Source organism: Achroia grisella, unplaced genomic scaffold (genome assembly GCF_030625045.1).
Source record: "Achroia grisella isolate CSIRO2021 unplaced genomic scaffold, CSIRO_AGI_Agris_v1 utg516, whole genome shotgun sequence".
Lineage (NCBI taxonomy): Eukaryota > Metazoa > Arthropoda > Insecta > Lepidoptera > Pyralidae > Achroia > Achroia grisella.
The window spans coordinates 2,492,969-2,519,701 of NW_026712909.1; the positions used below are offsets into that span (position 1 = coordinate 2,492,969).

The window sequence follows — 26,733 nt, forward strand, 5'->3', positions numbered from 1 at the left end:
CAAAGATACTTAAGTCATAATATATAATAATTAATTTATTATTACAAAAAAAGACCCGGATAGAGCTGTAAGTAAAACGTTTTTTGATATGTTTTCCTCAATACTCAAGTTTATTCACCCTGACATATGGTATTAGAAGTAATATAAGTAAAATCCAATAAATACTTCATAGAATTTCATTATTGTATTGACCTACTTTGTTTACATTAAATTTGAATTATTGAATAATAAATGATAATAATCTTGGTACTATTCTTATTAACCATAACAAGAGAGTATATAATAATAATATTTTTTAAGTGTAGATATTACCTACCCTACAGGAGAGAAAATGTTTTTATCAAGATAGTGAATTTCAAATATCATTGTGCAATCATTCAGTAGCATCATTCAATAGCATGTGAAATTATCAAATATTATGTCAAATTATCCAAATAAGGAAAAATCGGCAAAATTTTGAATATTGGCGTTTTATTTGTCAAATGAATTGTCAATATTATAATTTATTCCATTAAAAAGGTAGGTATGGAATGGAATGGTAGTTATGAAAATATATTATTTATACAAAATAATATGAATTAATTATAAAAAGTTGCATCACGAACTTATCGAAATCTGAAAACTGCCTACATTGATATAATTTTTCCAGATTATCAACACAATTGATTGAGAAAGCAATCTTTTATTATATTAGGAATCTATATCATTTGTAATATTCTATAACATTGATATTTCTTTTGCAATGGTGAAATGCGATACGTAAATGAGGAAACCACGACTGTTAATACCCGCTATTCTCTCTGCAAACTATCTCAAATTAAACAAATCAATTAAATAAATAAATATTTTAGCAGGCATATTAAATAGTGCAAGCTAAATAAAATACTAAACTTAAAATAGGTAAAATTAGATTTGGTAATAAACATCACAGAAAATAAGAATGTTTTATAACAATAATTAATAACATTTATTGTGATTGAAATTTTATTATATCAATTTATATGCTAATAAATGTTTAAATTAGATACAAATTAATGAGCTAAATGTAATTGCTAAGCTATTAGCAATTACATACTAATTAAGGTTTAGAATTTAGTTGCAGAATGTCTTTCGAATTATATAAATAATCACATGAACAAACATTTTTATTAATCATTTTTATAAATTTGTGATAATTATATCATCATCCACACGCCAATAATACTTATAACCTACTATATCAAAATTAAGTCCTGGATAGAATAGTTGTATTAGGTACTATTACTATTACTGTTATTATATTGGTCACTAACTAAAATTCTTACACATAATTAATTTAGTAGTTTCAGTCAACATAATTTCTATACATATACAATCTTGTCATTTCTTCAGATTTTGATAGTTGGAAACACATAATTATTTACCTAACTATTTACATTTAGTGAAGTTTCCTTATCATCCTTACCATCACCATTTTTTGTAGCAGAGGTCTTCATATGTTTGAGGTCCCCATTTTTTTCTTTATCCTCTTTACTGTCAGCGATTTCATTTGGAAAATTCCATTGTTGTATATTTCCTGTTCCAAAAAGTATAAAAAATATGGCCGATACCACATATACGGATGCACCTATGAAAAATACCGGCCTCCATTGCTCAAAAGAGTTCTGAAAAATAAGTCATAATTAATATCGACAAATGTATTATCGGTGCAACACTTTATTAAAACAATAATGTTCGTCTTTTATATCATATTATAAGTAACATAGTGATATCTCAGTAGTTAAACTTTAATGTGAGCTTACATGTAACTAAAGTGTAATATATATCTATAAATTAGAAATTTTAATGCTGACTTACCCCATTTCTGGTAAAGTAAGCTGTAATCATAGGTGTAAAGAATCCAGCTGTACTGCCTACAAAATTAGCTATCCCATATAATGTTCCTGCATAATTTGGAGCGAGATCTTGATGGTTCTGTAAGTTTGTTAGCGTCGCTGCTCCATTGAAGCCCATTGACATTGTTATCAGAGATACAGAGAGTGCTGTAGAACATCCAGCGTATACTAGCAGGACCAATAATATCCCGGGTATAATATGAGAGAATAGACAAAAGAATTTCCTGATGGTAGTAGTAGTCATCATATTTCGTGATAGTATACAGTCACCAATAACTCCAAAAATAGCTGCTAAGAACATTCTAGCCAGATAAGGTAGAGCTGATATTACACCGGCAGCAGATAATTCGAAACCTAATACACTGGAGACAAATTTTGGTCCCACCGTCATAATAAAATATAGTCCCCAAAGGTTTCCATAATGTATAAACACCATTGCTAAGAATGGAACTGACGTTAAAATACTCTTGAATGGCGGTAGACCCTGAAAACAGAATATCAAGTTTTACACTACCTCGCTATCGGTAATCAGTACGTAATAATAAGGAACAATAAATATGAGAATTTACTTTCACTAGGTAAAAAAAAAAATATTGTGATTCCTTAGTGATTAATACTAACGTAATAAATACACTTTTAAGAGGAACCGTAATTTTAAAGATCGCACATAAAAATAGATGATCTGATGATAATGATTTTGAAAGAAACATAATATTATTATTGGTATTGTCGATGGTATGGTAAGCTTATTATAATATATTATACCCTTAGCCGCACATAATACAGATTTGGTAAATTTAACTTACCTTCGATTTTTGAATTTTATCTCCAAGGGCGTCTAATATATATTTCCTTTCTGTATCCGAAATCCTGGGATGTTCTATAGGAGCGTCCGCAACGAGATACCACCACAGGAAACACCACGCAAATGTAATTACTGCTGGCACATAGAAAGCTGATGCCCATCCAAATTTCTCGATAAGTGGTCCAGCTAACGACCAAGTTACCACTGTTCCTAGGGTTCCACCCATCATGGCGCTTACGAATTTCCCCTTTTCTGCTGGTGGAGCCCATCGTGCTACAAGTACATGTAATGCTGGATACACAAAACCCTGCAACGATATTCAGATATTATCATATTAGTCAAATTGTTTAAATTAACAATGTGTGTATGGGGACGGAGTACTTATATCAATACCAGTTTATTTATACTTGAAATATTTAATAAACAATTTTGACCCCTATATTTATCGAAATAACAGTCCATTAAATAAACAAAGAAATACGTTATAAAAATCTTTCTATTTATTACTTTTATGTATTATTATTTTGTATTTTGTATATTTAATATAATAATATGTAATTTATATATTTTTTGTGTCTAATTTTTTACTGAATATCTTATTAATTATCTGAACTTCGATTTGTTAGATAGACTTGTTGATATATATAATGTTTACTTTATTTCACACTCAAATTCAAAATATCAATTACTGTCGAGAAGACACAAAATGTCAACAGTAGAATCAAATCTAACTTAAACTGCTAGGGTTCCGTTGTTAATTAATATATTCATGTATTGATAAATTAGATCAATTTATCCATTCACGAAGCTGTGATACAGTTTTAATATTATTAAGAAGTTTCAACTAATGCTAATAATATAATTAAAAGAGATAAGAGGTAGACTTTCGAGATAGAGGAAGCAATAGGTTCCTACCTGTCTAGTTAAGTTCAAATATTGTTTGAAATATATATAAACTACTCGTACACAGTAACTCTAACTATCCTCATAGTATAATCAATTTTTGGTTATAACTACAAACCTGAGTTATAACATTGTAAAGTATCACTAGAGAATCCTAAAATTAAACACATAACAAACTCCAATGTTCGTGTTAAGAGGATGTAACATTTGGCGAATCTATATGAAGTAACATGATGTAATATGGTCAAATATTAAAACAAATCTAACTTACCCCAGCGAGGCCAAGAAAGAATCTCACTACTACGAGGGCCACGTCATTTATTGTGGCGGCAATAGGACTGAGTGCTGTGAGTACACCACTGGCTGCTGTGCTTAGAAGCACTACATATCGAGGGCCCCACCTTTCGGCAGCCATTCCACCAATTAGCGACGTCACAGGGTATGACCAAAAATACGATCCGAGAATCAAAGCTTGCTGATTAGTGGACCAATCAAAGGTCGTTCCATCAGGGACCTAAAATGTTAATAGGATATAGTACAACAATATTCTCTTATATGTGGGGATGGAATTGAGATATCTAAAGCAAACCAAAAAGATCCCTTAGAATGGGTGTACCTACTGCTAGTGGAATTAACGTGTTCGTACAAAAACATCGTTAATAATAGAGATATTCTTTTGTAAATAGGCTTTGAAAACAGCAGTAGCTGCTTCAGTCACAATATTCTTTGATATTGATATTGATATTTGATACACTAGTATTATGTGATTATGTGCAGATATGTAGTTTTTGTATGAAATTATTTATTTTTGATAATTAAATGCTAGCAGAACATGAAACATCTTAGATGCAGATAAGTTGATACCAGTTTATATTAAGATGCATGTTTATATTTAATTGGTGTAAATTAACTATAAGATTATCAAAATAATATTTTTCGCAGATTCTTAATACTTTATAAATGAATAAAATATTATACTATACACTCATATGTATTATATTTTCCTTTCAGTTCAGTTAACAAAACATAGTAATCTATTTATTATATTTAAGATACCTACCTATGATTCTAGTTATACTACAAAACTATTTTCGAATTGACAATAGTATGTTTAATTAATCTAGATCAATAACAAAAAATAGAGAAACCGGTAACAGCTGGCTCTCAAAATATGCTCGTATAATTATTATATGTGATGCGGTAAGTAGTAAGGTTACCAACTGTCCTGATTTTGAACATATATATGTATATATTTTAATTCACGTTTCCACCATGTTCATCTCTGGTCGCGCCCACATTGCGACACGTGTCATTTGGCCAGTCGAAAGTAGGTACTGAGTATGCAGAACCTAACTCATGAATAGTAATAAAATAGTGAGAATACCAGTTCAGCTTAAAATGAAATGTTAAAGCCAATTTCTCTGAATTCTCGATTTGTTTCCTGATTATTTTGTCTAAGAAATCCCGAATAATTTATTATAAGAGTTGGTCAACCCAGCCAGTAAGTTCCTCAGTAATGAAAACATGCCTACAAAGATGTTTTATTAAAAAATAATCAATATATAAATACTGAACTATTTCAACATAGTTATGATATATATCCATTACACTATTTCTATTCCACGCCATAACACTTTTCTATTAACTGGATACCTAGCCTGGCTATGTTCACGACTTCACTTGTGGTATTTAGAATATCAATAGGCAAGACAACATACCTTTTTTGTTTATGAACAGATTGAAATTGAACAATTAATTAAAATATTAATAAACAAATCAAGTTACTGGTGTTTTCTTACAATACATCAGTGTAAATTACATTTAAACCAGATAGGCACTTTAAACGCCACAGTGAGTTTTTGATGCCTCGGTGGTCTAGTGGTTTAGTACAGCGCTTTACTTCCGATGGTCGCGGGTGCAAACATTTGTATTCAGTATATATGACAGTTTATATCGATCATGACTATTTTCTATTTATATTATTTATGTATGTATTTAAAAGATATGTCTAGTACCCATAACACAAACGCTTAGCTTGGGACTAGAAGGTCCTACAAGTATAAGAATGGTCCAGGACAAACGCACAGACAGGATATTATAATTATTTATTTACTAAGAAATCTTACTAACATAAATAAAAATATACCGTATACACATTAATGGCGTATATTTCTACTAATTACAAATATTCATTGGTAATCTACCTACTAAACAAAGTTGGTTGAAAAATAATGATATATGTCGAACAGTTTAATTAACTTAGACGATATTATACTTATATCTTTGTATTTTATATGTTATTTATATGTATATATCATGTTTAGCAATGGGATCGTGGATGGTACGTAAAAATCTAAATGCAATACTTTTCGTACCTGCCTGGGTGCTTCCCTAATATCAGTAATATCCACATGGTGTAGTGTCTCGTTTGTGACATCGTCTCTCGGCTCACACTGAGATTGTATCCTGATAAAACACGTAAACATATTAGATACGCCAGTCAATTGCGTGACTAATTTTAATCATGATATATAATAAAATACTATACGACCATTATTATCAAAATACCAACAGCTAAACTATCCATGTACTTATACACTTTTTTTTACTCGAACGTTTTTATCCAATGATAAATTATCTAATATTGCCTCTTAGAAACAATCATATTTCACTCCCATAATCATCATTGCGGAAAACGTCGTTTTTGTTTGGTAACAAACAAAAAGTGACTAGATGAAATACATTTAGTATATCTTGCGACCGTGGTACGACTATTTTTACAGTAGGTACATAAGTATATATCCACATTAAAATCATAGTTTGGTATTATAAAACTATTTCAGCTTATATACTGTGTTATTTTAAGTCATCATCATCAATATTCCATTATCATTATACACAATATGTTGTCCATTTCCACTAATACATATCAAGATTCTCTCAGGTTATATAATTTGCTGATAACTCTAAAGATAATATTTACGTGTGATTTTTGGGAGGACGCGGAACCATGGCAATAAGATTTAGACTCATGTTGACTCGAAGCATGTAAATTATCCAACAACTCGTGAATAACATTATCCACAGGTTGAACCTGACGGGGATCGCATCTGGAAAACAAAACACGCATTAATTAGATGTACCTACTAGTTAGAGAATTTTCTACATATGTACATGGAATTTATATCTACCTACTTCCGTGCCTTAAGGCGTGGCGCAGTGTAAGGAGAAGGAATCGATATAGCTCACATAAGTTAATATTACATACCTATAAGCATGTATAAAAATATAACTGAAATCTATAATAGATTGATTATTGAAAAATTTGTAAATTATATCGTATTCTACTATTATAATAAATTTCATTCTGTATAATACTTTTAGTGCCAAATGCAATATCTCAATATATGTACAGTTTGTTATCCTAAGTAAATTCACACAATCAAATAAATGCATATAATATAGGTATATAATATTCATGACAAAAGTTTGGTATAGTCAAAAATAGAAAAAAAAACAGTCGAAAATGTCACGTTTGCTCATGAATAGGTACTAGTATAAGTAGAGATCCAACCCGGATATACCTACGGAAAGTGAAATAGTATCTCGAACTATAGTACAAAGTTATAATAAGAAGAAAAGTAATACAACGATAATGAGCAAAACGCTAGCCTTCGCTTGTATCAATCAATTTTATATTAATAAATTGTATTCATTAACCGTAATCTCCAACTACATGCAAAATAAACACCGTGCCGAATTATTTGGATTAGGTTACTGGTACAGCTGTCTTTTAACTGTACAATAAGTTTTTAATATCTGTAATAAGTATCAATTAACATACTGCTTTATTGATTATTAACTAAAAATATCATATATTGCATTAAATCACGTCAGTGTAAATATTAATATTAGATAAGGATAGAGTGAATGGTCATAAAATAATAACCAATAATATTAAAAAGTCAGAATAAATCGCACAACGCCATCTATTTATGTAATATATATATATATATTTGTAGTGATCACGGAAAATTAGTATCATCTACGTCTTAGATAATACTAATTTAAAATATCTGTATACTAGATATTCATATGTCTAGTATACTGATAATTTAATTCATTCAGATAGACGGTATTTGTAGTTTATAAAGCAGGAAAGAGAGTGTTTATTAAGAAACAGGTGGGTATTTCCTAAAAGTATACCTATCGTATAATTTTTAGTACCTACCTGCTTAGTAGGTATATGTAACGTAGACGACCTGTACCGAAACATGAAAATCAGGTTATGATGCATATTTATGTGTAAATTAGTCATAATTTGTTTAAGTGGATTGTGCCCAGGTAAAATAAAATATTCACTTTTCTTTATTCTATAATGTAAATAAACACTACTCCAGACTCAATGTACAAAACATGCTCTGTACGCGAGGTTCGCTATGTAGACAAAGAAAATTGTTTGGAAAATAAAAAGCATATTATACTAAATATCAATCTTTCATACGTTTATTGTTAACATCTCGCCCAATCTTTATAATGATTTGTATCACCCTATCAAAAAAATAGAGGATATGAATATGGAATATAAACATAAATACAAACTCAAGTAAAATAATGTAGTAATAAATTACGAACGAAGTAACTACAAAAGTACATTATATACGAAATAAAAACTAACCAACTACAAAACGTTTCGTATGTAATTCAAAATGCATTATCATCAATTAACATCCACCATTTCAAAAGTAATGTATTATTTTTTTGTTAAATATATTAGTATGGATATTTTGTAAATATATTGTCAACCCAGTACATTTCTTTGTATGTTTACGTTATCCAAAATAAACGGAAGTGTGGGAGTAAAAAGCAACCTATTTGACCACCATTTTATATTACATATAAGTATAATACCTTTATTGATTTAAAATATTGACAATTCATTTGTAACTTATAAATAGCATAGACTATTTAGTTTATTCCATAAACGAAATAGTCTATGTATGTCCCGTAGGTATACGTAGATTCAAAATAGGTTGGTACTCGTATCTACATTTTTATTTTTTGTGATGTAGGTATTATGTATATAACAGACTTAGTACTATCACAGACTATAGAGAGAAAACATAAATGTGCTTCATCAGACGAAATATAAAGTTCTGAGAATATTACTCTGAGCCAATAAGTATACAGGCATATATTTTAGCTGTACATATAGGGCGATATTGTTTACACCATGCGGCATTGTTTACATTGTTCCCTACTTGTGGTCGGTTTCTAGAATAATTGCCTGCCATTCGGGTCGAATCCCTGTTATGTATATAGGGGGTCCCATCGGTAAATATCTCTACTTAATATGCATAATGTAAATCACTTGGATTAATCATTACGAAGACAAATATAATTAATAGTGGCTCCATCATAACCGCTAAACACGCTTAAAGAAAAGAAAGCACTGTCCTGGAAATTAAGAAGGTTCTCTCTATGTGTTTCTACTATCCTACATAATATATTTATACGATATTCAAGTCAGATGTCCTACCAGAACAGTAACTAAAGGTTCTTATAAATTACTAGAATATTAATCGCGTTGTGTTAACAGTACAATACAACTTCTTGATATGATACAATGTACAATTGTACGTATGCTTCGATTATTTACATATGATTATGATTTGAGTGCTGTCACTCAGACAGACTAGACTTCTCTCAGCAAGTGCGGGGAATCGGATGATTTTCGTTCCCGTGATCACGCCGTGAGCTAAGAGGTAAAACAAATCAAATAAATAGTATACCTCCATATATAGATATATAAGGCTAGATTACTAATCTATCTCAATCTAACTCATCTTGCGTTATGTACCATGAGTTACGAATTCTTAATAATTGTATTTAAATTATTAGCCTTTGTAAATTTTCAGAAAGCAACTTGTTAGACGACTTAGTCAAATGACCTTTGAAAAAGCGTTTTACGCTAGTTTAATGCATCGGACGCCGACGGCGACGTCTCGAAAAGTATATTGTGACGAGTTATTTAACATTATGTGAATCACCGAAGCGCATATAAGCACGAACCTCGTTAATTAATTATGACTCCGCACAATAGGACACATTTTAAGTATGTTATGTGACGGTTTTATTGCATAGAGTTATTTGAAATAGAGACTTATTTGCAGTGCTATATAAATAAGATAGTTGACAGAGACAAGATTAATATTTATACGATATTAATACATTAACTAGTTTCTATTTTGTGTTGATATTAACATAGGCAACACTAAAACATTATGTACTAGCACAAAATTATTATATAAAATTCTTATAATTTCATCATGTTTCAAGCTGTACGTAATTAAAGTTGCAATCTCTTGGTTTATCTTTAAATAAAAATTATTTTATTACTGAGATGTTACAACTGTCGGAATCCTTGCGCATCAAAAGTGCTATGTGTGTCAGTTATTTAATCATAATTCAAAATATTAATGTATTTGTATTTATTGTTACTAGTTGTATTCGTGTATAATAGCAAAAGTGTAAGTATAGCAAACCAACTGGCGATCCACCTGTACAAGTGCTAAAGTTAGCAGTGGGTCTACATACTTGAATGTAACGCTTTTTTTTATTATTAAGACTGATAATTACGTTGTGCGTGTGGTGTCGCCCACCTGTTAGCACCACCCCCTCTCTTCCCGTGGGTGTCGTAAAAGGCGACTAAGGGATTCATCGACCAGTGGACGGGCAGCAGCGTTTACTGAGTAACTACCATCACACTGCGATCGCCAACTCGCATGCCAAGCGTGGCGATTATGGCAATATCCCCCCAAATGGATATACACCCAAGGCCCCGGCCCCCAGTCCCCGGCGGCCCCGCTAGTCTTGACCATGGTAGCGGTCATGGAAACGACGGGGCAGGGGGTGCGAAGAATCTCCGGGTAAGACCAGGCTACCACAAACGACGACCACTGGCCCTGGCAATATACAACGTTCAAACACTGCGGACCGACGAAAAGTTAACTGAACTGGAGGAAAAGTTGAGCAGATTGCACTGGCATGTCGTGGGATTATCTGAAGTCCGAAGAAAGGGGGAGGACTCGATAGTCCTGAAATCCGGCAATCTGCTTTACTTCCGGGAGGGCGATTAACTGTCCCAAGGCGGTGTCGGGTTCCTCGTCCACATAGTACAAAGACTCATTTTAACGTTATCATGGGGGAATTTAACGCAAAATTGGGCAAACGAAGCGGTGATGAGCTGAGAGTGGGGCAATTTGGTATCGGTGATCGGAACTTCCGTGGTCAAATGCTGACCGACTTCATGAAGAAGGAGAGCCTCTTTATGATGAACTCCTTCTTCAGGAAGCCGGAACACCGGAAATGGACGTAGATTAGCCTCGATGGTGTCACAAAAAACGAGATAGATTTCATCTTGTCAACGAGAAGACAGATTTTCAATGATGTCTCTGTGATCAATGCCGTCAAAATTGGAAGCGATCACTGGATGGTAAGAGGCACATTGAATCTGAATCTGATACTCGAACGATCCCGACTGATGAAATCTACGCTCCGCCCTACACCTATACAGATCCAAAACCCCGAAAGCTTTCAGCTAGAATTGCAAAACCGTTTCGAATGCCTTGGTGACTGCATTGACGTTGACGATTGTTATAATCGTCCACGTTCGTGGTACAGGTTCGTGGAAACTGTCCGTGCGGCTGGGTCTAAGCACTTCAAAACCCGCCGCGCAGAAAGAACCGGAAAAATATCTATCTCTACCCTCAAACTGATGGATGAAAGGCGAAGTATGGTCCTGCAGTCTCCGACTGACGCTTCCCAGTATCGGCAACTTAGCAGGCAGATCTCTAAGTCCTTGACTCGTGACTTGCGCCACTTTAACACAAATTGTGTAAAGGAGGCTATTGAGAAAAACAAGGGCTCAAAAGTCTTTAACAGGGATCTGGCTGCCGGAGAGAGCCAGCTGACGCGACTTAAGACGAATGACGGCAGGATCGTATCGTCTAAACCCGAAATTTTGAGGGAAATTGAGAAGTTCTATGGACAGTTATACACGACTACACGGGCACCTGTTAAGAACACGGCGAAAGACCCTAGAGCCAAATTAACCCGACACTATACCGAAGATATCCCGGACGTCAGCCTGTACGAGATTGGTATGGTTCTTAAACAACTTAAAAACAACTAGAGTTACTGCTGAGCTTCTGAAGACTGGAGGTAGACCTGTTTTACGAATCCTCCAGAAGCTATTCAACTCCATTATCCTCGAGGGCAGAACGCCTCAAGCATGGCAAAGGGGTGTGGTGGTTCTGTTCTTCAAGAAGGGAGACAAATCGCTTCTGAAGAATTTCAGACCGATGCAGTGTTACACTGAGCCATGTTAGTTTGAGCTAAGTTGTTTTCGAGAGTCATCACGAAAAGTCTCGCGCGCAGGTTTGACGACTTCCAGCCTCCCGAACAAGCCGGGTTCCGAAAAGGCTTCGAAATACCGTACCATAGACCACATTCATACGCTGCGGCAGGTAATTCATAAGACCGAAGAATACAACCTACCACTTTGCTTGGCGTTTGTGGACTATGAAAAAGCCTTTGATTCGATCGAGACGTGGGCTGTGCTGCAGTCTCTCCAGCGGTGCCAAATTGATTATCGATATATCGAAGCGTTGAAATTTTTTTTGAGTTTGTATAAAAACGCCACTATGTCAGTTCGCCTCCACGACCAGAATTTGAAGCCTATCCAACTGCAGCGAGGTGTCAGGCAAGGCGATGTCATATCGCCAAAGCTGTTTACCGCTGCGTTGGAAGATGTCTTCAAGTTTCTGGAATGGAGCGGGCAGGGCATCAACATTAACGGCGAGTACATCAATGACCTTCGATTTGCCGACGATATCGTGGTCATGGCTGAGACCCTGGAAGTCCTTAGCAAAATGCTTGAAGACCTCAGTAGAATCTCACAAGGAGTAGGTCTTAAGATGAACATGGACAAGACGAAAATTATGTCAAACGCCCATGTCGCCTCCTGCTCCCGTAAAAATCGGGGATTCTACACTCGAACTTGTCGATCACTACGTATACTTAGGGCAAACTATCCAGTTGGGCAGGGCACAAAGCTCGTAGGACAGATGACCGTTGGGCCAGTAAAGTCCTCGAGTGGCGACCACGGACTGAAAGACGCAGCGTGGGAAGGCCTCCAGCAAGGTGGACCGACGATCTGGTCAAGATCGCTAGAAGGCATTGGATGCGATCAGCGCAGGACCGATCGTCGTGGAGATCTTTGGGGGAGGCCTATGTCCAGCAGTGGACGTCTTCCGGGCTGAGATGATGATGATGATGATGAATTACATTAGTATGTCCAATAGGTCAAATACAATTCCAAATTTATACTTCAAACAGAAATAAGTGAAATGTTAGTACTTTTATGGGAATACACATTATACCTATGTTTAACTCTACCACCAGTAATAAGTAAATATTATACCTGACCTCGTTAGGTAAATACCAATTTATGTAAGATCCGTTTAGCATTTTAATAGGCATAGTTACCCGGTTTGCAACTCACGCCATCAAGTAGTACATCTGTCATCGCGAAACTGTCAATCTGTTTTGAAGAATTGCTAACAATTGCAATCTAATTAAACCTCTGAAGAAATATCTGAGATTTACCTAATCACCATTTTAAAAGATCAGTCTTTTACACTCCTTAGAAATTTACTTATACAGTAATATAAATCAATTTGTAATGTCAGCCAATGTTGCGTTTGTTTTTTGTAATCCAGATAATTAGTAATCTATGTGTATTGTAATGGTCTTTTACATTAACTATATACTGTGTAATTTCTTGTCATGATTAGATACTCGTGCTACTTTCATACATACACAAATAGGTAATTATGTTACTTACGTGTTCATTTAAACAAAAGTAATGTAATATCTAATTAAGACCAATTTCTCAATTAACATTGCTAAAATAGCTCCTCGATAGCTAAGTACTAAAACACCATCATATTTTAATAAAAAAAGACAAGTTTATAGTTCAAATACATTAATTTTATAAAAACATTATACATAATTTATATACATATATCAAGGTACACCTAAAATTAGTATAATATGCGGTACACTATATAAATGGTATATAACTTACAGTAGATATAGTGTAGCTAAACAATAAAAAGTTTTAAAATAAAGGAGTAGATATTATGTACTAGAATATTATTCTGAGATTAAATATATTCTATTTAACCTTCGAGAAAACCTCTTGACGAAATCTCTTTAACATCATGATCTTAGCTGATCTTCGAGTATTACGAAGTCTTCTATTCAAGATATAAAAATCTATATGTATCTACTATATGCTGAGTGGAATGTTGACTGCTAGAGAATGCCATTAGGCATTAAGTCCATGTACAGTTTTGTGTACAGAAGAATAAATAAATAAATCTAATTGGACCACTATGTAGGACTGTAGTACAACGTTAACAACCAAGAAGGAGCAGGTAGTTCAAATGCCGTCAAAGCCTTCACAGACAGATTCCGGACTGTCTATCTATATAAAACCAAATGTATTTTTGTTAAGGTATAGGTAAATCTGTTCCTCGTTATGCTGAATTGTATTGTCAAATATACTCGTATCTAAGTGCATTACTTCAGAACGGCTTCGGCTATTTGCCTTTTTCTTTTGTTGTTGTAATTGTAAACGTTTTTTATAAACAAGGAAACTATAAAAAATGTGGTGTAAAAAAATCACGGTATAAAAATATATTGAATAATACAGGTACAATTGACAGATTGATGTATAGTTGTTTGTGTTTAAAGATAGTGTCATATTTTTCATTAAAACACACGTACGAAGTTGATGGTTCAACTACAACAACAACACACACCACATTTAGAACGCATCAATACGGCTACTAAATAACTTCTTAATGGTCTCTATTTTATAGATGGATGCCTTATATATTCAGAACATTAGTGAATTTATTTTCTTTATAGTCATATGTTATAGTTACAGTCACATTATTATTTTATTCATTAAGGTACATATATAAATGGTATTGAGTTAGTGCATGGCTTATTCCTCAGAGAAAACTAATTGTGTATTCATTTTCCTGCAAGGAAATTCCCATTTCATAACTGGGTTCTCAAACAGGAATTTTATTTCCTTGTAGAAAACCAGTTAAACACAGATATTTATTTAACTGTTTTCTTTTTATCCTTACTAATATTATAAATGCGAAAGTAACTCTGTCTGTCTGTCTGTCTGTCTGTCTCGCTTTCACGCCAAAACTACTGAACTGATTTAAATGAAATTTGGTACCCATATAGTCTAGACGCCGAGGAAGGACATAGGCTACTTTTTAATGCGAAAAAAGGGTTGTAAGGGGTTGAAAATGGTAATGCAAGGTTATCTTTATGCGGTTGAATACACACTTATTATAATAATGGCTTAATTAAAAAAATTGATATTTTGGAAAGTCTACTTTATAATTGTGTTATTAAGTCTATTTTCAAAAATTTTTAATTTCTGAATTACACCAGTATTGTACTAGATTTTAAGAAAGATGTTACAAATGAATGTGGATGGTTATAAGGGCAGAGGAAGGCCAAAAAAGAGATGGATGGACTGTGTGAAAGATGATATGGTAAGAAAGGAAGTAAATAACGCGATGACTGCGAACAGGGATGAATGGAAACGAAAAACATATTACGCCGACCCCAAATAAATGGGATAAGGATGAAGCAGATGATGATGATGATGATGATGATGATGACCAGTATTGTACTAGATATGCGACTTATTAACGCTCATATGTCATAAATAAACATATATGTCATTTGTATAAGCGCGCGCACATATATGTTGCGCGCGCAACTGATTATTGTCAATCCGTTGTCTCCTTATGAATTTAAATGAATAAACGTTTGCTCTGCAATTTTATTTTATAAATACATAAATATAATCCTGGTATAGCCTATAACTGATGACCCTGCTCTTGGACAAGAGCGTAAGAACATATTATTAATATTTTTGAAGAATAAAACAACATATAATATTAAAAATGTTGTCAATACATATGAACAACATTTCCTTGGAAGAAACAACATCTACCGTTCCATCCGAGCTATTCAGGTTCGGAATACGCGTTTCTCCATTCTGGCCAGTAGAGTCAGAGATATGGTTCGCGCAAGTAGAGGGATAGTTTGCAATTTAGAATATCACATCTATTATTTTGATTTAACAAAATTTTATTATGTTATTGGCCAACTGGACCACCAATTTTCAAAAGAATTTAAAGAAATGTTTAAGCTGCTTATTAAATATAAATAAATATGACATTTAAATTTGTAAATATCACATTATCACCATTCAAGGGGTAAAATAAAATAGCAGATAAAAGTTTTTATGGAAATTCGTCATATTTGAAGCTAGAACGATGAAGCTTTTTTCTTACGCTTTTTTGGGTCAGTTTATTTAATAAATACCTTACTAATATTATGAAAGTGAAAGTGACTCTGTCTGTCTGTCTTAAAAGCCAAAACTTCTGAACTGATTTAAATGAAATTTAAAGTCTAGATCTTGAGATAGGACATAGGTTACTTTTTAATGCTAAAAAGGGTTATAAGAGACTGAAAGAGGAATATTTTAAAAGTTTAAGCTTCAATCTTATTTTTTTGCGTATTGATTAAATATAATTAACGAAAATGGGTTGTAAGGGTCAAAAGGGGAGTTAAAATGCTGTATGTATGTATTGTCATTTTTTAAAGCTAGAAACTTGAAACCCATATTTTAGGCTGTTGAGAAAATATCAGTACCTACCGCCACAGGACTCAGCCATAAATGGTTACAGTATAGCGACATCTTATCATTGGTACATGATGACACTAATATAAGTAGCATTAAAAAAAACAAGAAAAAGGGTTATAAGGGGTTGAAAGGGGAGATGTAATGTATGTATGGTATGTATGGAAGTATCTTCATTTTAAAGATAGTAGTTTAAAACTTAGTTTTTGGCTGTTGATTGAATTGTATGGAATTATGTATGGAAATTTCATTTTTGAAGCTAGAACGATGAAACTTTTTTATTGGGTTAGATTATTAATATATATTTTTTATTATTTGCTCAAGGTCACTATTTTACGCGGACGAAGTCGTGGGTACAGCTAGTTTTCTATATATAGAAGGAGTAAACAAAATTAACAGGTAGGTATAAACGACTTGACATACTTATATTATTAATTTTAATTTGATATATACATATATATCATACATATCGATATTTATTTAAGCTTCATTCTGAATTTTCTTTTGTGATAAAGTCCAAAAGGGCAGGGCCGTCAATAATGCAACCAAACTCAACAATATGTACAGCTATAAATGCGATCTTTTTGGTGGACTACAAAGGCAACAACAAATAATAAATGACGTAACAGATACACCTACATTATCCTACATCAGCACTGTAGTTATATATATTTACACAGTAGTTTTTAAAATTTCCTAATTTTATAATTAGAAAATAGTCGAGCAAAATCACACCATGCTGTTTCTTTTAAACCTTTCTAGTTTTGAAACTTTAGTCAATTTCACTCATGAACCCTCTAGATTACAAATAGAATTGTTAAACTGTTATTGCGAAGATTACAATCAAGTTACAATAATTCCTGAAGCTGGTTTAGAATAAGTATTGTCTCACAAGCCTGTAACCAAACTACAAAAACACTCATTGCTGTTTGTTGTCTTTTAATTTATTAATGCAGGATCATCAACAATTATTACGTTACTACATATTTATGTTCCTATATGTATAAGACATTTAGGACATATATGTACATATATGCTACGTAATGAATTTATGAAAGTTTCAAAGTGTCGATTGCAATTGTTGTAGAATCACACTCCACGCTCTCGCTGTCCGAGAATCGGATTGCCGGTGGGCGGCCACTTTACAGAATATATTATTTGAATAAATATAATGTTCTATATTAATGATGCTCGATCACTCTGGAGAATATATTTTAGGAAGACTGTACTAGTACACTAATACATATTAGGCAAGTGAGTAGTTTCTGAGTAGTTGATGATTTTAAATTACCTTAGTGCTGTGTTATTAACTAAGTACAAAAATGCCAACTGTATGAAGATAGGTAAATCATCGTACAGCTGAGAAATGATAAGTAAAGAGGGCTAACCAATATATTCCGTTAACATCAGCTGAATCATCGTATTACAAGGTAAATAAAATTAAATAAAGTTAATATCGTCTGCTTCTTAAATTTTATCAATAATATCAATAACAAATACTCGTTTTACGATAGTAGGTAATTATAAATATTGTTATTTTCTCATTATATAAATAACGGTGTTAGGATTTCTGAAATATTTTATTAAACCACAATCACCACGTTAGGATTCACCACGAACTGTAATAATAAGAACCAATTACTCTGTCAATTCAATGTTATGGTCATAATGTGACCTCGGTGGTACAACTTAATGTTTGTTCCATTATCCACATAAACGGTTGATCGCTCACATGAAAGAGCAATAGTTTATGCTATATTTTACATTAAAAATAGATACCTGAATATTTCCTTATTTTATTAAAGTGAGAAACAACTTTTTTTTAAATAATTTTTAATATGTTTATTTTTTATGCGCGGCGCAGCGCGGGACCGATCGTCGTGGAGATCTTTGGGGGAGGCCTATGTCCAGCAGTGGACGTCTTCCGGGCTGCGATGATGATGATGATGATGATGTTTATTTTACACACTCGTACTCATATTTTAGTACTGAATTATTATCAGATTTAATTGATAATTTATTTTATTTATATTATATTAATTTATATAGTCAAAATATTTACCTGCTCTATCTAAACAATATTTATCAACGATCCCACCGAAACATATAGTCTTGACGTTAAAAATGTAAATAATACTCCTTCTGCTTATCAACAAATTACTGCGTATATAGCTAAGTAGTGGACTAGATAATATTATTAGAGACAACATATAACCGGTATATAATTTAATTTTAATACCACAAAGGAACGACGTACGTTTTTTTGCGCTTGTATAATTAATTTTAAAAGTTAAAAAAAATAACCTATTATCCTTCCTCTACACGTATTCAATGTATTCTCATACTAAATGGCATTAAAACGAAGCTAAAATGCAAGTTCTAATAGGTAATAATAGCAGAGTTGAAATAATATTACGAATTAGTTGTTCTAACAATATTTTCTTTTTTTATAAAAAAGAAAAACATTGTTAGATGAGTTACTATTTTCAATAGTATGTATTTTTTACTATGCGCCAATACCTACAAAGCCACTAATCTTTACATTCGCTTTAAATAGTATAAATTTTGTTCAGTGGTGGCAATGTCAATTCTTTTATACTGTGCCGAACCATCGGCCTTCTCTTTCTTATTGTAGAAGGAAATAACACTATATTGAATGAAAGAAATGATAATAAGATTGAGTGAAGAAGGATATTATTGCCAATAGCCCAGACATGAATTCCTTTTTGAAACTATAATAATACCTACATTATTTTGGACCTTGCTCATTAAGTAGGTATCTACTGCAACTTTTCATGTATGCAACTAAGTACATTGTACCTAATTATTTTATAAAACCTTCCTTCATTTTTATAAACACCATATATAAAAAAATCCGCCTATATGAGCGCACTTACATTCGCAATTATGTTATATCGCTTGTTAATTATACGGTTACCTACAAATAACCACGACATCACGTTGCGATAATTCTGAACCTATTTTTATAAAATACATATTATTTGCAACAGTAGAGGTAATAGATCTAGTTTTCTTCCAGATTACTTCATAAATAATTTTGTTACAATAAGATTTTTAACATTTGTATTAAATATTAATACGGCTTTATTCACTAGGTATAAATTAATACAATGTTTTTTAGGTTTTTATATAAGTACCTACCTACAATACGGGTTTGTATTCACGTCATCGATTCCAATGAGATTTACATAATATACCTATCTGTTTTTGTGACATCGATAAAACTATTTAATAACATAAATATTTAACATGTGAACATAAAAGAATGGTACCAGGCAAATTAATGTACATGAATAACCACCTACTTGTTACCTACATATTTACGTACTCTCAGATATAAAATAATATTATAATAACAAATTAAATTGATATTGAGATGATTTCAGATTTTTGATTTGTAATACCTATTTCCTCATTATTTTAAATCATTGTAATTCACAGAACGGAAACTCGAAACTAAAAAAAAATTTACTGCGCACCAAGTGTGAGATAAATAATAACATTATTTATATTTTAGTACATAAAAATCTGTAATTTGTATCTATTTAGTGTCGGGAAATTACCGTGAGGACATTTAGGTAGCAGCACATTTTTTTGAATATGAAATATAGGCTTATCCGGCGGATTTCATCCTGCAAGGAAAAGCATATCTACCGAACTGAATTATCAACCGGTTTAAAATATGTAAACAAAAATTCATCATATCGGTGCAACTATTAGAATATAGGTTACGTCACTCACAAATTTATACTTGTATTAAAAATAATACAGCCATTCAGCTTCTCTATATTAGAGGATAAACTCATGCACTTTATTTTCATAACTACTTAGTTTGTAAATGAAAATGTTAGGCTAATTTTATAATGATAATAAATAATCAATACCTATCTTTTACTTTATGACCTAAGTTGATATCAAAGATTTGTAATTATAATGCAGGTAGAGTCCTAAGTATTACCCATCTAAATTCGTTGTACCCATTTCCGATGGCAATTTCTTCAGGAAAATATTTCATAGGTAGGTATATATATTTTTAAACCTACCATAGGACCGTTGGGGAAAGGGGATTTTTTAGTAATGTGGACTGTAGAACCCATTGCTAGTAATACACCATGTCAGGTTAGCCTCCACGGAAACCATCTTGATAAATTCCTTGTGAATTTGTCATTTTCATCGTCATTTCATTTTCATGTTCATCTCATCATGCTATGAGCCCTGCCAGGGTAATCCATTCGCGCAGGCGAGACACCATTCCATTATGAATTATTAAAAATAATAACCCCGAACTAATCACACTGCGCCATCTGGTCAAAGCCTAGCAGACCTTATATTATGAGTAGATTACTGATAGAAACATTTAATTTTGTTTCTGTAAATACATCTATATATACATAAACCAATACAAACACTTATATTCATGAATACAAATGCAACTATACAAGGAATCAAACCCGCGACCACCGGAAGTAAATTGGTAAAATGAATTTGGCACGATGGACAGATCTCATTACATCTTTTCCTGGTGCTCCGCGTAGAGTTAATCGCATATAGGTGCACCTTTCCAAATGTACTATAGCGAGGATAAGGCATATAACTAGCAAAGGGATCACTAGTCTTCATTAGCAACTATCTTCTCCACCCGTGATCGACTTAAGCATCATCAAAAACCTTAATAAATTCCATCAGAGAAAGTCTAAAAAGATAAATATAAAGTTTATTTCATTAAAATGTATATTTCAATTCTGCAAACATAGAGCCTTTAGCAATTGGAACGAGATAAGAATCCAATAAAATCACGTCTACAATTGCACGGCTACTACAATTTTTTTTTTATCGACCGTGTTCCGTTCATTCGAGAATAAACAACGAGACGTATTTGATAACATCGACTGCGGCCGCGGCCAACAAATCTTGACGTTGGAGTCAATGTTGACATAATTTCTATGTCTGTGCCAATTAATCGATTGATTTACTCAAACATTGGTCATTTACACCGAATGCCATTTCCACTTTCTGCAAAACTATCACTAGTGACTCGATTATTTAATGACTGCAATTATTTACGAATTTCTAGTTATTCATGAAAATAATATTTACACAGATGTGGTAAATAAATACATAATATAACTGACAGCTCTTTTTTATATATATGAAACCTAGACCTTTGATATTCGAAACCCGAATTAAACTAACTGACTAATTCTATATTTTATTTTAATATCTGTCTTTTAAATTTAACCATAGAATAGTATACTGTTGTACTTACAGCAAATAATATTAAATTTAACACGACTCATCATTACGATAATAATATAATATTTTTTTGCCAAAAATATTCACGTATTTTGACCGGAGACTACCAGCTTGTATGTAACAACGTCACGGCTTGTTGAACAAACTCACATACAGTAGTTGTAAAATATCAACCTTCACTATATACTTAAATATTTATTTTTACCGGTTCCTGAATATTTTGTTACGTACAAGAATATCAAACTGCTGGTAGAGTCGTAGACATTTGGTCATTTAAAATGGCTTTTCTTTGTTATATCGTCAAACTCATATTCAAGATTACTCAAGGACCCGGCAAATATATCACGAAAGGGCCGGCCAACCAAATATATAGTTAGCGAAGACTTCTTTCATATAACCTTATTATAAAATACACCTACCTATCATAAAGAAGAGAGGAAGAAAAATGAGGCAAATTAAAACATAGGTTTCTAAAATATATCTTTTTATTATCTAACCGGTAGGTACTATAAAGAGAGAATTGTACGAGGAAAATAGACTGCGGGACCACTGAACCAATTTGAGAAATTAATTTATTGCTTGTAAGGTATTTTAACATGATATAGGTCAAATATAATGTATATATTACGTGTTTAAAAATGTATTAAAAATATATATATAGAAAGCTCACAAAGTTATATTCACCTGGTCGAACCCGGGACAGGCCATTAATAGATACTGTGATATTCTCAATGTTTTTAATGGGTTTTATGTTTATGAAGTTTCATTAAGTTTCAGTTACGCAGTTTACTTGTTTTAAAACATCGATTTGAGAATCGCTCCAACATAATGGAAAGTTATATTGTGGTCTAATACAGATTTGATGAGACCCGATAGACTAGTTAAACAAATTAAATACGATAAGAACCTTCTTAGGTCTGTGTAGAAAATATATAAAAAGGAGAGTATATAAGCTCACATAAAACGAACGATATCCATTAGTGAAAGAAGATGACATACTCCGCCGACTTGAAAGAATGGAGTAATGGTAAATGGTGATAATGTATACAACTATATAGTTCTATAATAACATTTTAAAAATATAATGTGACTTATAAAATATGTATATTTAAAATGGAATTTTGATCAGGCTATATTTTTCAAATATTTATAATTTTAGAGAAAACATTTATTTGTTATAAGTACCTTCATTATTATTATAATTAAATATGTTTTTCTAAATATACCTGTGTACTCTACATATATAGCAAATAAAGAGGTAAATATTTATTCCATTGTATCTAAAGATGTAGCAATAATGTTACATTTCCATTATTAACTACCATAGCAATAGTTGTAATAGCGTGCAAACAAGTGGAGATACATGTATCGCTATGTAACAACCACGTAGATGAAATACAATTTTGCACAAGATAATGTTCTAATATTCTGTTTTACATTAACTAAAATTGAGAAAACTCAATTTTCTTTATCTCTGCCTCCAAAATTTGTACATCAAATATACCATGCAAACGCAATGTAGCCTTCTATACCGATTCTGATGATTTTGTTTGTAATCAATAAGTTTTAGATAGGTCTAGTACTACTATAATCGATATTATTATTACCGTATATATCTCATTATTTATAATACAACGTTGGTCCATTTTTATTCGGATTAAGTCAGATTTTGTTGTGAATCAATAGACTTTTAAATTTTTTAAACCATAATTATGTAGGTCCCACTGAACAAAAGAGTAAACACAGCTATTTTAATTAAAGTGGTTTTATATCTGTAAAGCACAATTCTGAAATAACTATTAAGAATGGCGACCAAGCCCGGTCTACGTGAGTTTACATACTTAAAGTATAACTTACTTTAAGTAAGTAAGTTTAACAAAGATTAATAGAAAAATATTTTTGTGCTATTTTTTCATTCTTGAAGAAACCTTCGTAAAGCTAAGTTTCAATAAAATTTAAAATCTTTTTCTGGCTATTAATTCGATTTTATATCTCTCCCAACTACTAAATCAATTTTCCTGATTTTTTTACTGACCTTGATCAGTCAAGTTCTTTGCGTTTAAAGTCGTTTTCATTGAAGACATTTTTATAAATTTTAGAGGTTTATGAATAAGAAATCATATATTCTTAAAACTAGTTAGGATATTTTTAGCTACCCAATGTATGTCAATTTTTTATATAATTTTCCCCTACCTTAAGAATTCCTTCTCCATTAGGCTGTAGTTAGTCAAAATAAATAAATAGATGGATATTTAATAATTACTAAAAATCCATAGCACCAAAATAGAAAAAAATACTTAGATAGAACACACCTACCGTTCATACTAAGAAATAATATTCAGAAAAATAAACAAACCAAATAAAGATTAAAAACCTAACTGTTATAAATGATATCTACACACACGCAATAATATTTTCCATGTCCTAAAGGAAAGAAATGCAATTAGATGTAGGTACCTAAACCTAAAACCTCTCGTATGATGTACAAGAAACTTAGAAAATAAAAATTAAATTAATTGTAATTCTAAAATTTATTCATTATAAGTCTGTTAATAATTACGAATAGCTTATTACTCAATATATGTTATATTTATATTATACCCGCACTATGTTATGTAAATACAATACAACTGAACGTAACCCTCAATATCAATTTTGCAGTACAATTTTTGATACACTAATAAAAAAAATATAAAGAATCAAATTAAATTGACTGACATCTTTAAAAATAGATTTTTTATTAGATAATATGTCGCTTCTGTTCATAATAATTATTAAAACATTAAATTTGGCAATTTAGATGCGATATATATAATAATTGATTAATTAGTTAATATACAAACAGAACAGTTCCAAAAAATCCAGTTTATTAATATTTTAAAAAGTTTAGTCTACTACTACCCACTTATACTGAACTTGTATCTTTGTACAGAACAATTGATAAAATACTCACCAAAAACCTTAACAAACAACACTGCCATTTTTAGATAATATTTAAAAAATGTTTGTTATTATTCTCGTCACGATTATATTAATTTTCACTGCGAAGTGATCATTTTGTTTCAAACGATTGCGTACGAGCAGATCGTCCGCGATGTACGTGCGCGCCGGTGCCGGTACCTAGGGCCGATATGCCTACAGCCCAGGTAAAAGCGATTCAACAAAGTATTTCACATCGAATGCGAATCATACAGACGGCGATCAAACCAAGTCTGGTGGGTGAGTGGCCGTACTGTCATACCGTGTGAACACCTTGTGACGGGATGTTTGACGGGGTGTTATCATTGCATTTCCGTTCAGAAAAGAGGAAAACACTGTACTCCTAATAGCTCTGTAAAACTATTTCATAAATTACCGAGTGATTTAAAAGATGTACTTTTTAAATGTAATTTCAAAACATAGCTTAAAAAATATTTATTGAAAACATTATATATTATCTGTCACTTTCTTTCGTCGTCCTACGCCTTATATGTACCTAATATTATGTTATCTTGTCTGTGTTATTATTAAATTATTATCCTGTGTGTGTATTACTATTTTTTTTTTATTTACTTGTTCTTATTAAACACATATTATAGGTATATTTCCTATAATTATACATTAATATTTACCTACACTACTTAATCTTATTACTTATTTTTTTTAGGTCTCCTGTTACATACTCAAAAATATTTGAGACTTAAAAGGTACTTACGATTACCATTAACAATATTTTTATTATTATTATTACCGGGGATTATTATTACTATTTATATATTATCTATACTGTATGAATATTTGGACATTGTTTAGATTTTAGATAATAATTTTGTGATATATCTTAGACCAAAACCTTTTATTAAGAATTAGAAAATAAAATACGCGACACAGAGGTTTGTATCTAGTCTTCTATACATAACTAATGACCCGCCCCAGCGTACACGAATACGTATTTTTATTGTGGGCATGACCTATTTTTTTAATAAAAACATGCCACATTGCTTCTTAATATAAATGTTAATACATTTTTCTATACACGAAAAAAATTGAATAGATTATTCATTTTGTCTACACTTTAGAATTTTAGACCGATTTTAGCCAATTCAACGTCAAACCTAATTTATAATACTTTTTACAACCTATCTTGGAGTTATCGAAATGTAAATATGTCTTGGACCTCGTTTCTATTGCAAATCAAGTAAGAAAATATTACAGGTAGGTACTTAAGAACGAGTATAACATGAGAATTTTAAAATTTTTTAATTACAATTAACCTGAAAAACGTAACTGAAACTACATTAAATATGTTTGCAAAGCATTTGTATAAAAATTAATATTGAATATGAGGTATACCTAAGTATATAAATTTCGTAGTTATTGCTTCAACAAATAACTAATAGTTATGTAAATCCTGTTATTATTGTAGCAAGCTGATGTACATTCATAGAATGTGAAAATAGTTAAATAAAGGCATCATTACTTACCTACATTTATTTGTAAAATGAATGTACCTTTAATATGTTCATAACTAAATTGCAGATAGTCACTAATCTTTTGATTTCACAATGCTTTAGGCGCTATCCCCACGGCAGGTTATTTCTGATGAAATAAAAGTAATTATTTAAATGACCATAATTAATTATGCATACTTATTTAATTGTATATACCGAATTATTATTAACAATGTTATTATTGATTATTATGATACGATGTTATACTGAAGTAGCTATCTTATTCTAATGTAAAAATTAGACACAGCTTACTAGATAATTTTAGACTATATCACATTCGCCTCATCACACTTTAATTATAGTAGTAAGTATGTACCTAATAGAAATTACCGTCGCACTTAATCAAAGTGATAATAGAAATGAAAGGAACTAAACACTGTATATTTTAATCTACGAGTATTTTCTTACTATAATATTTAAAATTAAGGTTTTATGGCCTAAAAAAATAGTAGTTACTATAATATCCAGAACCTAACGTGAGTAAAAACATTTTATATAACGATAGTCGAACCAATGACTTGAAAGTGCTTGTGAGTCATTTGTTACTGGCCAAGACAAACTAAAGAAATATTTCACGAT

General features: G+C 31.8%; 1 protein-coding gene across 2 annotated transcripts; it reads right to left on the reverse strand.

The window, feature by feature from the left end:
* Positions 1-627: 627 nt before the first annotated feature.
* On the reverse strand, positions 628-24,833 carry LOC131847144 (sialin-like). 2 transcript variants are annotated; one of them, XM_059196614.1, is made up of 7 exons: positions 24,618-24,833; positions 6,566-6,692; positions 5,958-6,048; positions 3,854-4,096; positions 2,681-2,986; positions 1,837-2,358; positions 628-1,643 (listed from the first exon to the last, which is right to left on the reverse strand). In XM_059196614.1, exons 1-7 carry the CDS (start codon positions 24,643-24,645, stop codon positions 1,404-1,406), a joined length of 1,557 nt encoding a protein of 518 aa, XP_059052597.1. In that variant the 5' UTR covers positions 24,646-24,833; the 3' UTR covers positions 628-1,403. The 2 variants fall into 2 exon arrangements, with proteins under 2 accessions (XP_059052597.1, XP_059052596.1); XM_059196613.1 differs by lacking the exon at positions 24,618-24,833 and adding an exon at positions 8,261-8,508.
* Positions 24,834-26,733: the final 1,900 nt, after the last annotated feature.